The 12,185-nt window shown below is 36.2% G+C and overlaps 1 protein-coding gene across 1 annotated transcript; it reads left to right on the top strand.

The window, feature by feature from the left end:
* Positions 1–7,795: 7,795 nt before the first annotated feature.
* Positions 7,796–8,573, top strand: LOC133779632 (uncharacterized). Its single transcript, XM_062219571.1, has 2 exons — positions 7,796–8,095; positions 8,139–8,573. The coding sequence occupies exons 1-2, from the start codon at positions 7,796–7,798 to the stop codon at positions 8,571–8,573; spliced, it is 735 nt and encodes a 244-aa protein (XP_062075555.1).
* The last annotated feature ends 3,612 nt before the right edge of the window (positions 8,574–12,185 follow it).

Below are 12,185 nucleotides of genomic sequence, written 5' to 3'. Positions count from 1 at the left end.
AGCACTTGGAACGCCACAGAAAAATGGTGTTTCAGGAAGAAGAAACTGGACCTTGTTGGACATGGTCAGGTCTATGTGAAGCTACTCTTCACTTCCTCTCTCATTTTGGGGATATGATCTTCAAACGGTGACTAAAATTTTGAATGTGGTCCCATCTAAGACCATAAGCAAAATGCCATTGGAATTGTGGAATGGAAACAAATCTAGTTTGTGCCATTTATGCATTTGGGACTATCATGCTCATCTTCTTAGACCTAAATCAGGAAAACTTGATTCAAGGTCTGAAGTATGAATTTTCATGGGATATGCTCCAAAAACAAGGGGTGGTTACTTCTATAGTCACAAGGACCAAAATATATTTGTTTCAACAAATGTGACCTTCCTTGAACAAGATTATATGAATAACTATAAACCTCAGAGCAAAGTAGTTTTGGAGGAACTCACATCTGATAAGATTCCATCACCATCGTCATCATTATTAAATGATAAACGACAAACCAAGGAAACCATTATTCCTGAAAAAGAAACCCCAGTGCAATGTCGTAGTGGGAGGATTGTGAGACAACCTGTTCGCTACGAATATGAGGCACTTGTTCTTGTTTCCTATACCGACAAGGATGATCCATTAACCTTTAAAGAGGCTATGGATGATCCAAAAAAAAAAGAGCTGGCAAGAAGCCATGAACCAAGAAATGAAATCTATGTATTCCAATTTTGTCTGGGAACTTGTAGACCCACATGAAGATGTTAGGCCCATTGGATGCAAATGGTTTTACAAGAAGAAAAGAGGTGTAGATGGGAAAGTGGTGACTTTCAAAGAAAGGCTAGTAGCCAAAGGTTATACTTAGAGAGAAGGTTTTGATTATGAAGAAACATTTTCTCCTGTGGCCATGCTGAAATCCATTCGCATCCTCTTATCCAGGGATGTCACATATGATTATGAGATATGGTAGATGAACGTCAAGACAACCTTCCTTAAAGGATATCTTGATGAAAGTATCTATATGGTACAACCAAAAGGGTTCATTAAGAATGGATAAGATCAAAAGGTGTGTAAGTTGCTGAAATCCATTTATGGATTAAAGGAAGCATCTAAATCTTGGAAAATCACCTTTGATGAAACAATTAAAACATATGGCCTCAAACAAAATGTCGATGAAGCATGTGTATATAAATATATCAAAGGAAAAGTGGCGGAATTCCTAGTTCTTTACGTGGATGGCATTCTCCTCATTTGCAATGATGTAGAGACATTGTCAAGCGTAAAGAAGTGGTTAGCCAAAAAGTTCCAAATGAAAGATTTCGGAGAGGCATGCTATGTTCTGGGAATCCAAATCCTAAGGGATGTGAAGAACAAGCTCTTGGCACTTTCTCAAGCTAATTATACAGATAAGGTGCTTGAAAGGTTCTCCATGGAGAATTCAAAGAAAGTTCAGTTATCGACCAGACATGGAATTACTCTTTCCAAAGAGCAATGTACAAAGATACATCAAGAGGAAGAGGACATAAGAACGTATCCCTATGCTTTAGCAATTGGGAGTCTATTGTACGCTATGTTGTGTACTAGGCCTAACATATGCTATGTAGTAGGGATTGTGAGTCATTATCAATCAAATCCTGGTTTGGAACACTGGATTGTAGTAAAGCACATTATCAAGTATCTAAGAAGAATGAGAGATCATATGCTTGTATATTCAGGGGGTGAGTGAAACCCTACTGAATACACTGATTCTTATTTCCAATCAGATAAAGATAGTCGTAAGTTGATGTATGGGTCAGTCTTCACTCTTGGTGGAGGAGCTGTATTCTGGAGAAGTATTAAACAATCGAGTATTGCTGATTCAGCCATGGAAGTCGAGTATATAGCAGCTGTTGACGTATCTAAGAAAGCTATTTGGTTGAGGAAGTTCTACACTGATTTGGAAGAAGTTCTAGATATCGATAAGCCACTAATCATGTACTGTGACAATAGTGGAGCAGTAGGTAATTCCAAAGAATGTAGAAGCCACAAAAGAGGAAAGCATATAGAAAGGAAATACCATCTGGTTAGAGAGATTCTGCACCGAGGTGATTTGACTGTTATGAAGATAATGCCGAAACAGAACCTGGCGGACTCATTTACCAAAGCACTTCTTGCAAAGTTTTTTATGGGTCATGTATGCAACATAGGATTAAGGGAGATGTCTCACATCGTTGAGGGCAAGTGGGAGATTGTTAGGATTAATGCCCTAAAAGCATATAAAGATATTTTATTGATTTAAATAAAAGTACAATTTTATTATATTTGAATGTTATAATTATTTTTTGAATTAATAATATAATAATATCAAGAAAATTCCTTGATATTATTACTAAAGAATTAAGACATATATAATGAATAAAATAGCCAGTAACATATTAAAGTAAGAAATCTGTAATGAATGGTTACTAGTGCGGTTTACTAAGCATACGAGATGCAACTGATCTAGATTCAGATTACTAATGTAGATATATGTAGCGCACCAAATTGGTTATTTTATTTTATTAATTTTTGTGCTTTATTATATTATTAATTATTAAGTGTTAGGAAATTAATTTTAATTGTTGGAATTGTTTGGTATGAATTATGTGAAATTAATTTTGTTAATTTTTTTATTTAATTTATTTATTTTTAAGAGTTTTCTTCAGTTTGGTTGGGTTCACTAAGGTGCATGATTAGTGGAGATGCACTTGAGCACTTGTATGTGTGCATGTGCATGGTATGCATGGTGGGCATGCAATAGACTACCATGTATTTCCCATTTTATTTATTTATTTTATTAAAAAGTAGAAATAAGAAAGGTTAAGTGGTAATGATTTATATCAAAATGGGAAAGTTTGAAAGTTGGTGAATAGGTGTGAAAGGCCTTACTTGGCTGAGTAGAGAGAGTAGGGAGGTGGTTGGCTAAGGAGGGAGAGGGGATCAAGGGATTGATTTCCATTTATGTTGCCAATCCTATCCCTTTTTCTGTCAAGGCAAAGATTAGGCAATCAAATCCTAGGAGCTACCTTTTATTTACCCATTTGCTTGTGATAGGTTTTAGGGTTTTATAAGGAATAGGGTGGGATTGAAAGCCCCATTTGGATCTGGCCGCCTGTAATAGAGAGAGAAAGAGTATGTGTGGGAGGGAGGAAGAGAGAGAAGGATAAGGGCTCCTGGGTGAGAAGGAGAAAGAAGAAGGAAGATAAGAAGTAAGGGATCCCAATCCCTAGGTATGTCCTGATTTGCTTTTGGTTTTGATTCCTAATTCTAGTTCTTTTCTTCATTTCTAAGGGTTTGTTTATTTCTTTTCCTTGTGATGGGGTGTTTCAAAATCCCTATAGGTGTCAAGGTTCTTTTGCAAGGGTATTTTTGATTCCACAATCAAGAGACGTAATGGATTCTCTCTTATTTTGTTTGATTTGGTGTTGGTCTTGGATTTTGGTTTTGAAGTATGGATTGATAAGAAATTTCTAGCCTTGTTGTGGTTTTGTTGTTATGTTGATTCTTGCTATGCTTTGATGATTGTTGTTGAGAAGAGACATGATCATGATATAAGGATATTTTTATCGTATATAGTTAGCCTAATGTATGTTTTGGAAATCTTGTTGTTGAATCTTTTGATTGATAAACATGCTTATGGAAGTGGGCATATGATTTTGATGTATTATAGATCAAAGCATGCTAGGGTTTTATAAGTATTGTGCTTATGTTTTTGGTAACCTAGGGTTCATTGTTTTAGAAAAAGAAAATAGAAACATGTTAGGATTTCTTATCTTTTAGCATGTTTGGTTTTAATTCTTTTCCTATCTTGTGGTCATTTGTGATCTTAGGAGCATGCTAGGTTTTGCTTTGGGTTTCAGAAACAATAAGGGATAGGAATATGCTATAGGTTTCGACCTAGGTGTTTTAAAGTGAACAAAGAAAAAGTTGGTTGCTTCTTGATGTTATTTTAAAAGCCATTTACTATGATATGTCTATTTGTAATATTTTTTAAGATGAGGCTATGCGGGTTTCGGCCTCACGGGTATGGTAGGGTTCAAAGTGTTTTGATTTTTGTGTTAATTAATTTGCATGCTAAATTGTCATATTAAAATGCATAAAATGTAAAACCATGTTAAGTTAATTGGTTAAATTGTTGTAAATGATTTTAAGTATTTGTTAGTATTCATGATTAATTTATGCTTGCCAAATTTAGTTGACGCTAAATTGGTATTTGTGAATTAATTGGTGAAAAGGCAAGCTATGACATAAAATGCATATTTTAAAATCCCAGACAACGAAAAGAGTGATTTTCACATGTTAATTAAGTATTTTCTTTAATCAAGTGTATGCAGCTTTTGTAAAATAGAAGTTGTGATGGAAACAAAATATTTTATTGTTAAGAGGAAATTAATGTAATAATATGCTTGCTGTAATTTTTGGTTTATTAGAAGAAAAATGTCTTCTAAATAAAATAACTAAAGCATGTGTTCAAATAAAGTAAGCCTTAGGCTATGCATATGGTAAAATATAGTTTTTCCACACTTTAAATATGTAATTTCTCATTTAAATTTATTCCATTTTTTTAAATTAAGTAAATTATTTTGTAAAGGTGATCAAGGAATTCATTTAATAATTAGTAAATTAAATTTTTGTAATAAAATTTATGACTGACCAATATGTGATTGAAAGAAATAATGTAGGAGTAATTTAAGTGGCAAATTATTTTGTACTTGCTGAATTTTTGTGAAATTGACAAGAAAACAAAGGAAGAAATAATTCCAACTTCAACACGAGTTTTAAGAACCATCCCATGTATGCATGTTACATGCAACCTAAGTTTTACGTTCAAATATACGTCATTTGGTTAAGTGCATGATTCTTATTTTACGAACACTAAGGATTCACTAGTAGACTTAAGATTATTCTTTTATGATTTTATGTGAAATTGTTAAATGTTGAGAGTGTGGTACAACATGTGACATGTGTGCGTGGCCCATGCACACGTGGGGTATGTATGTTGGGCATGTGTAATCTTTCAAAATTTTAAGACGAACGTTTGGTTGTGATTCTAGGCTCGTTGTGAAGTACCCCAAACCTTATTTTTGCTTGGACTTGAGGTAAGGAAGTCAGCTAAAATTTATATGAATTATGTTATGAAAAGTATACACTGATATGATTGCTGGAGTTATGGTGTTGTGGAAAATATGAGCTATGGTAAGCTAAAGTGTTATGAAAAGTACGAATTATTATGTTATGATTTAAGTTGTGTATCTACATGTATGTTGTATGAAAAGTAGTAGGTTGTTAGCGTGCTAAACGCGACACAACAAAGGAGTTACTAAGGATATGACATAACTCATATGGTGAACGTGTCGAGGTTATTCGAGGACCTGAGATCCTGTTTACCTCATAGAGGAGGTCTTACCATTTTATGCTTTTGCTGGTTACCCCATAATGCGACATGGACAGTAGGGGTGCCATGATCACATGATGTATAATTATGATTATGACATGAATATGAATTCTTATGATTATGATTGTCATGTATGTGTATGAATATTATATAGTTACAATAAGTTTTTGCCATGAGTTTACGAACAAATTTAGTCTTCTTGTGTTTTCTTAATATTGTTGCATTTGTTTGTACTTCCTTGCTTGACTTTTAGCCCACCCCCTTACTTTCCCCCTTTCAAGTAGGCTATAGGATTCTCCTTGGCACGCACAGTGATGTGGGAGGTTCCCCCTTTCACATTTCCAAATACTGCATAAAGACACGACATTTTTATTTCAAACTATTGGGCCCAAATTGCATCTTTTGTCAAGGCCCCACTGAACTTTTCCTTGAAATGGTATTTTTCTAATACATGTGAGTTGAGCAACATTTTTATAAAATAATATAATAGGGCATTCTTTACAATAGACATCTTAGTAAAGGTGTTGTATATAATAAAGATTATATATGACATGATCGATGATAATTAATTATCTTTATAAAATTATCGTTTGATATAAAGATTTAATTCTTATCATAAAAGATGATCATTTGTAGATTAGTCTAAATCCTGAGTATTCATGAACTCTTGTTTGTATTTCTTGGATCTTTTGTTTCACTCGTTAAGGTTTCTTAGTATAATGAGGCTAATAACTTTTGTTTTGGAGATTCAATATCAGGACTGGCTGGGAACATGATTTATAATAATGGAATTCATACTTTCCTAACAGATCGAATATTGGTTCCCTTAAGGCTTAAATTTGGAATTGAATAGTTATTGAGCTTAAATCTATAATTTGATTATAGATTAATTATTCCCTAGTGAATTAATTGTACTTCAGGATCATGAGATCATTTCAAACTATTGGGCCCAAATTGAATGTTTTATCAAGGCCCCACTGAACTTTTCCTTAAAATGGTATTTTTCTAATACACGTGAGTTGAGCAACATTTTTATAAAATAATAGAATAGGGTGTTCCTTACAAATGGTATCAGAGATAGTCGTTCATGTTACCAAGGACCCTGCGCATACATGCTATGGACGAGAAAATCTCACCTCACTGTGTCATAAGTATTTGCTTTAATTGTTATTTGATTTCTTTGTTTTAAATGTCTAGTTTTATAACTACAGTATAGAAAAGATGCCTCCTATCATTAGGAAAACTAAGAAACAATTACTTACAAAGATCCACACTATACCTATAGTGCAACTCAACAAGGATAATGAAGATTGGATGATTGTCGTACTGAAGACGACTGCAACAGTTTATGAGCGTATTCAAGGAATGATTAACAAGAGAGGCACATTGCTTTGGCCTATTGAGCAATACTGGGTGTTTAGGGAATCACTGTCAATATACCCTGAGGCTCTCCTTCAGTTGACCATAGCGTGGCACAACGTTGTCCCGGATGACTTGGACTTCGATACTATTGAGTACATTATTTACGACCTTGTGGACAATTATGAATTCAATCATTTAGAGGCAGTTCTAGTTAAGAATGATGACAAAGAGATGGAAGAACGTTTCGAGACGGTACATGACATGGAAGGGGAAATTGCGCGACGAGAAGCAATACGCACCATACCAAAAGTGAGCATCATGATGACGACGATGGCTAGCTCCCCTGACTACTTCCACATCTCAAAAAATATCTTCGATTACAATTCAGGGGATGAGTCCCCAATTGAGCATTAGAGTTCATCTAATATTTTCATCAATAAATCCTATTTAAATGAAATGGGATTTCCTTAAAGACCCTTGAAAACTTACGGATTTTATGGTTTTATTTAGACATTTTGCTGGATGTTTGATTTATGAAATACTTTTGAGCCAACGTTCGATATTATAAGTTTTATTTTCTCTCTTGCAAACTCTAAATGTTGAATGGATATGAGTATGTATGACAACCTGTATGACTAGCCTGTAGAGTAACCAAAACATTATGCAAATTATCCTCTCTTATGATTTTCTTTTGGTGCCTAAGAATTTCATAATGTCGACAAGAGGAAGATGATCAATAGGTGGCAGAGATAGGGGAAGAGGCCGAGGAAGAGATGCCTCTGCAAACCCTAATGCTGAAGAAATCCCTGATCTGAGAATGCCATCAACCCAACTAGCACACTGACCTGAGAATGCCATCAACCCAACCAGCAGCCTGCACTGCACTATCTGTGGATTTGGCTATAGAGATAGCGAAATTGAGGGAACAGTTTAGGTAGAGGGATGAAGATTTGGCTCAATCCAGGCAAGTACCTCAAGCGCCCAAGGTACAATTGGTACAACCTGAACCTCTAGTACCACGACTTGCACCATTTCCAATGGTTTACGATTTCGAGTTAGTCTATGAACATTTTAGGAAGGAAGACCCACTTAGCTTTGAAGAGAAAGTTGATCCTATGGTGGCAGAATATTGGTTGAAGTTGGTAGAAGCTATCTTTGACCACATGGAGCTGAACGATCATCAAAGGGTTTCGTGTGCAGCTCACATACTCAAAATGGATGCAAAGATATGGTGGGACGTGGTGAAGGAGACTCGTGACCTAAACACTATTACTTGGGAGAATTTCATTCAAGAATTTAGCAAAAAGTATTACAGTGCAGTTGTATTGGAAACCAAGGTGCCACTGTACTGGAAACCTTTCTGTTACTAATTACGCTTAGAAGTTTGGTAGATTGGCAAGGTTTGCACCTGAAATAGTACCAATTGAGGCCATGCGAGTCCATAGGTTTATGAGAGGGCTTCAGCCCATGATTACTAGAGATGTCAAGATGACCAGTGTTGAGATGGTTAGTTACGTTGAGGTTTTTAATAAAGCTCTTGATGCGAAATACTTGGAAGACCGCATATCGAAGGACAGTGATGCAAGAAGGGAGGCCAATAAAAACAAGGGTTTCCATAAGGGTAACAAGAGGCAGGCCCATGAGGGACAAAGCAGTGGAAACGTTAAGAGGCCTAAACCCCTGGCCTCAAATGGCAACAATCATAACAATTGTAACTATAACAACAATCGTAACCATCACAAAAATTGTCACAACTGCGGAAACCACCAGAACAACAAATTTGAGTACCCCAATTGTCCTAAATGCTCACGCTGACATCTAGGAGATTTTCATGGAGGCACCAACAAGTGTTACAAATGCGGTTAGGCAGGTCACCCGAAGTAGGATTTCCCACAGTGGAGAGCAGGAGCAAGGCAAGGCTCCATATTTGGCTAAATAGTCCATGCCAAGTATAGTGTCATAATCTGGTATGTCTAACTCTATGAGGTCTGCTAGGCACTCTCTGCCCTCAACTACTATGGAAGCTGACTCTAACCATCTAGTTGACGACATAATGTCTCATGATGGTAACATAGTACTAAAGCTAAGCTCAAACTGTTTACAAGGCAAACCCAATTTATCAATTACATTCATAGCAACATAAGAGTGAGTCACTCCAGAATCAATTAGGACTCTACACATCATACCAGAAATAGGAAGCAAGTCCCACTTAGCTTTGAAGAGAAATTTGATCCTATGGTGGCAGAATATTGGTTGAAGTTGGTAGAAGCTATCTTTGACCACATGGAGCTGAACGATCATCAAAGGGTTTCGTGTGCAGCTCACATACTCAAAATGGATGCAAAGATATGGTGGGACGTGGTGAAGGAGACTCGTGACCTAAACACTATTACTTGGGAGAATTTCATTCAAGCATTTAGAAAAAAGTATTACAGTGCAGTTGTACTGGAAACCAAGGTGCCACTGTATTGGAAACCTTTCTGTTACTAATTATGCTTAGAAGTTTGATAGATTGGCAAGGTTTGCACCTGAAATAGTACCAATTGAGGCCATGCGAGTCCATAGGTTTATGAGAGGGCTTCAGCCCATGATTACTAGAGATGTCAAGATGACCAGTGTTGAGATGGTTAGTTACGTTGAGGTTTTTAATAAGGCTCTTGATGCGAAATACTTGGAAGACCGCATATCGAAGGACAGTGATGCAAGAAGGGAGGCCAATAGAAACAAGGGTTTCCATAAGGGTAACAAGAGGAAGGCCCATGAGGGACAGAGCAGTGGAAATGTCAAGAGGCCTAAACCTCTTACCTCAAATGGCAACAATCATAACAATTGTAACTATAACAACAATCGTAACCGTCACAAAAATTGTCACAACTGCGGAAACCACCAGAACAACAAATTTGAGTACCCCAATTGTCCTAAATGCTCACGCTGACATATAGGAGATTGTCAGGGAGGCACCAACAAGTGTTACAAATGCGGTTAGGCAGGTCACCTGAAGTAGGATTTCCCACAGTGGAGAGCAGGAGCAAGGCAAGGCAATAATGACAATGTAGTGCCAGGGAGATTCTTTGTTTTGACCCAAAAGGAAGCAACAAACATTAACACCATCGTCACAAGTCAGCTTCCTATTTCTGGTATGATGTGTAGAGTCCTAATTGATTCTAGAGTGACTCACTCTTATGTTGCTATGAATGTAATTGATAAATTGGGTTTGCCTTGTAAACTGTTTGAGCTTAGCTTTAGTACTATGTTACCATCATGAGACATTATGTCGTCAACTAGGTGGTTAAAGTCAGCTTCCATAGTAGTTGAGGGCAGAGAGTGCCTAGCAGACCTCATAGAGTTAGACATACCAGATTATGACACTATACTTGGCATGGACTATTTAGCCAAATATGGAGCAATGATAGACTATCAGAGCAAGACAATTGAGTTCAGACCTAAGGAAGAAGAAATCTTTTCTTTTAAGGGAGAAGTAACGGGATTTCACACACCTATCATATTTGCAATTGAAGCTCGGAACATGATGCAGCATGGGTGTTCAACATTTCTGGAAAATATCATGGATAAGACTAAAGAGACTAAGCTAAAACCTGAGAATGTTCACATTGTTTGTGTGTTCCCTAAGGTGTTTTCTGAGGACTTACCAGGTTTACCCCCCAGACAGAGAAGTCAAATTTGTGATCGAACTTGCACCATAAACAACACCAATATCCAAAGCACCCTACCAAATGGCACCTATAGAGTTGAAGGAAATCAAAACCTAGCTACATGAACTGTTGGACAAGGGGTTCATACGACCTAGTCATTTGCCATGAGGAGGACTAGTTCTGTTGGTGAAGAAGAGTAGCCAGAGCGTATCATCGAAAAGGGAATCAAGGAATTCAGATCCAAAAGGATCCCATTAGTTAAGGTCTTGTTGAAGAATAGCATGGAAAGAGAAGCAACATGGGAGTTTGAGGAAGACATGAGAGAAAGATGCCCTGAGTTATTTGGTAAGAAATAATTACGGGATGAAATTCTTTTTTAGGAGGGTATATTGTAGCGCACCAATTTATTTTTATTTTATTAATTTATGTTCTTTATTTTATTATTAATTATAAAGTGTTAGGAAATTATTTTTAATTGTTGGAATTTTTTGGTAAGAATTATGTGAAATTAATTTTGTTCATTGTTTTATTTATTTATTTTATTTTTAAGAGCTTTCTTGAGTTTTGGTTGGCTGCATTAAGGTGCATGGTTAGTAGAGATGCACTTTCGCACTTGTGTGTGTGCATGTGCATGCTATGCATGGTGGGCATGCAATTGACTACCATGTATTTTCCCATTTCATTTATTTATTTTACTAAAAAGGTGAAATAAGAAAGGTTAATGGTTAATGATTTGTATCAAATTGGGAAAGTTGGAAAGTTTGTGAATAAGTGTGAAACGCCTTACTTGGCTGAGTAGAGAGAGAAAGAGAGAGTAGAGAGGTGGTCAGCTAAGGAGGGAGAGGGGATCAAGGGATTGATTTCCATTTATGTTGCCAATCTTATCCCTTTTTCTATCAAGGAAAATATTAGGCAATCAAATCCTAGGAGTTTCCTTTTCTTTACCCATTTGCTTGTGATGGGTTTTAGGGTTTTATAAGGAATAAGATGGGATTGAGAGCCCCATTTGGGGCTGGCCACCTGCAATAAAGAGAGAAAGAGTATGCATGGGAGGGAGGAAGAGAGAGAATGAGAAGGGCTCATGGGTGAGAAGGAGAAAGAAGAAGGAAGAGAAGAGAAAAGGGATCCCGATCCGTAGGTATATCTTGATTTGCTTTTGGTTTTGATTCCTAAGTCTAGTTCTGTACTTCAATTCTAAGGATTTGTTTCTTTCTTTTTCGTTTGGTGGTGTTTCAGAATCCCTATAGGTGTAAAGGTTCTTTTTCTAGGGTATTGTTGACTCCACAATCAAGAGATGTAATGGATTCTCTCTTATTTTGTTTTATTTCGGGTTGATCTTGGATTTTCGTTTTGAAGTAAGGATTGATATGAAATTTTTAGCCTTGTTGTGGTTTTGTTGTTATGTTGATTATTGCTATGCTTTGATGGTTGTTGTTGAGAAGAGACATGGTCATGATATAAGGATATTTTTATGGTGTATAGTCGGCCTAGTGTATGTTTTGGAAATCTTGTTGTTGAATCTTTTGGTTGATAAACATGCTTATCGAAGTTGGCATATGATTTTGATGTATTATAGATCAAAGCATGTTAGGGTTTTATAAGTATTGTTCTTATGTTTTTGGTAACCTAGGGTTCTTATGTATAGTACAAATATTGTTTTATGTGTGTTCATTGTTTTAGAAAAAGAAAATAGAAACATGTTAGGATTTCTTATCTTTTAGCATGTTTGGTTTTAATTCTTTTCCTATCTTGTGGTCATTTGTGATCTTAGGAA

The sequence above is a fragment of the Humulus lupulus genome, chromosome 5 (assembly GCF_963169125.1).
Source record: "Humulus lupulus chromosome 5, drHumLupu1.1, whole genome shotgun sequence".
Classification (NCBI taxonomy): Eukaryota; Viridiplantae; Streptophyta; class Magnoliopsida; order Rosales; family Cannabaceae; genus Humulus; species Humulus lupulus.
The sequence above is the reverse complement of the archived record's forward strand: the minus strand, read 5'-3'. Positions and strand labels throughout refer to the sequence as shown.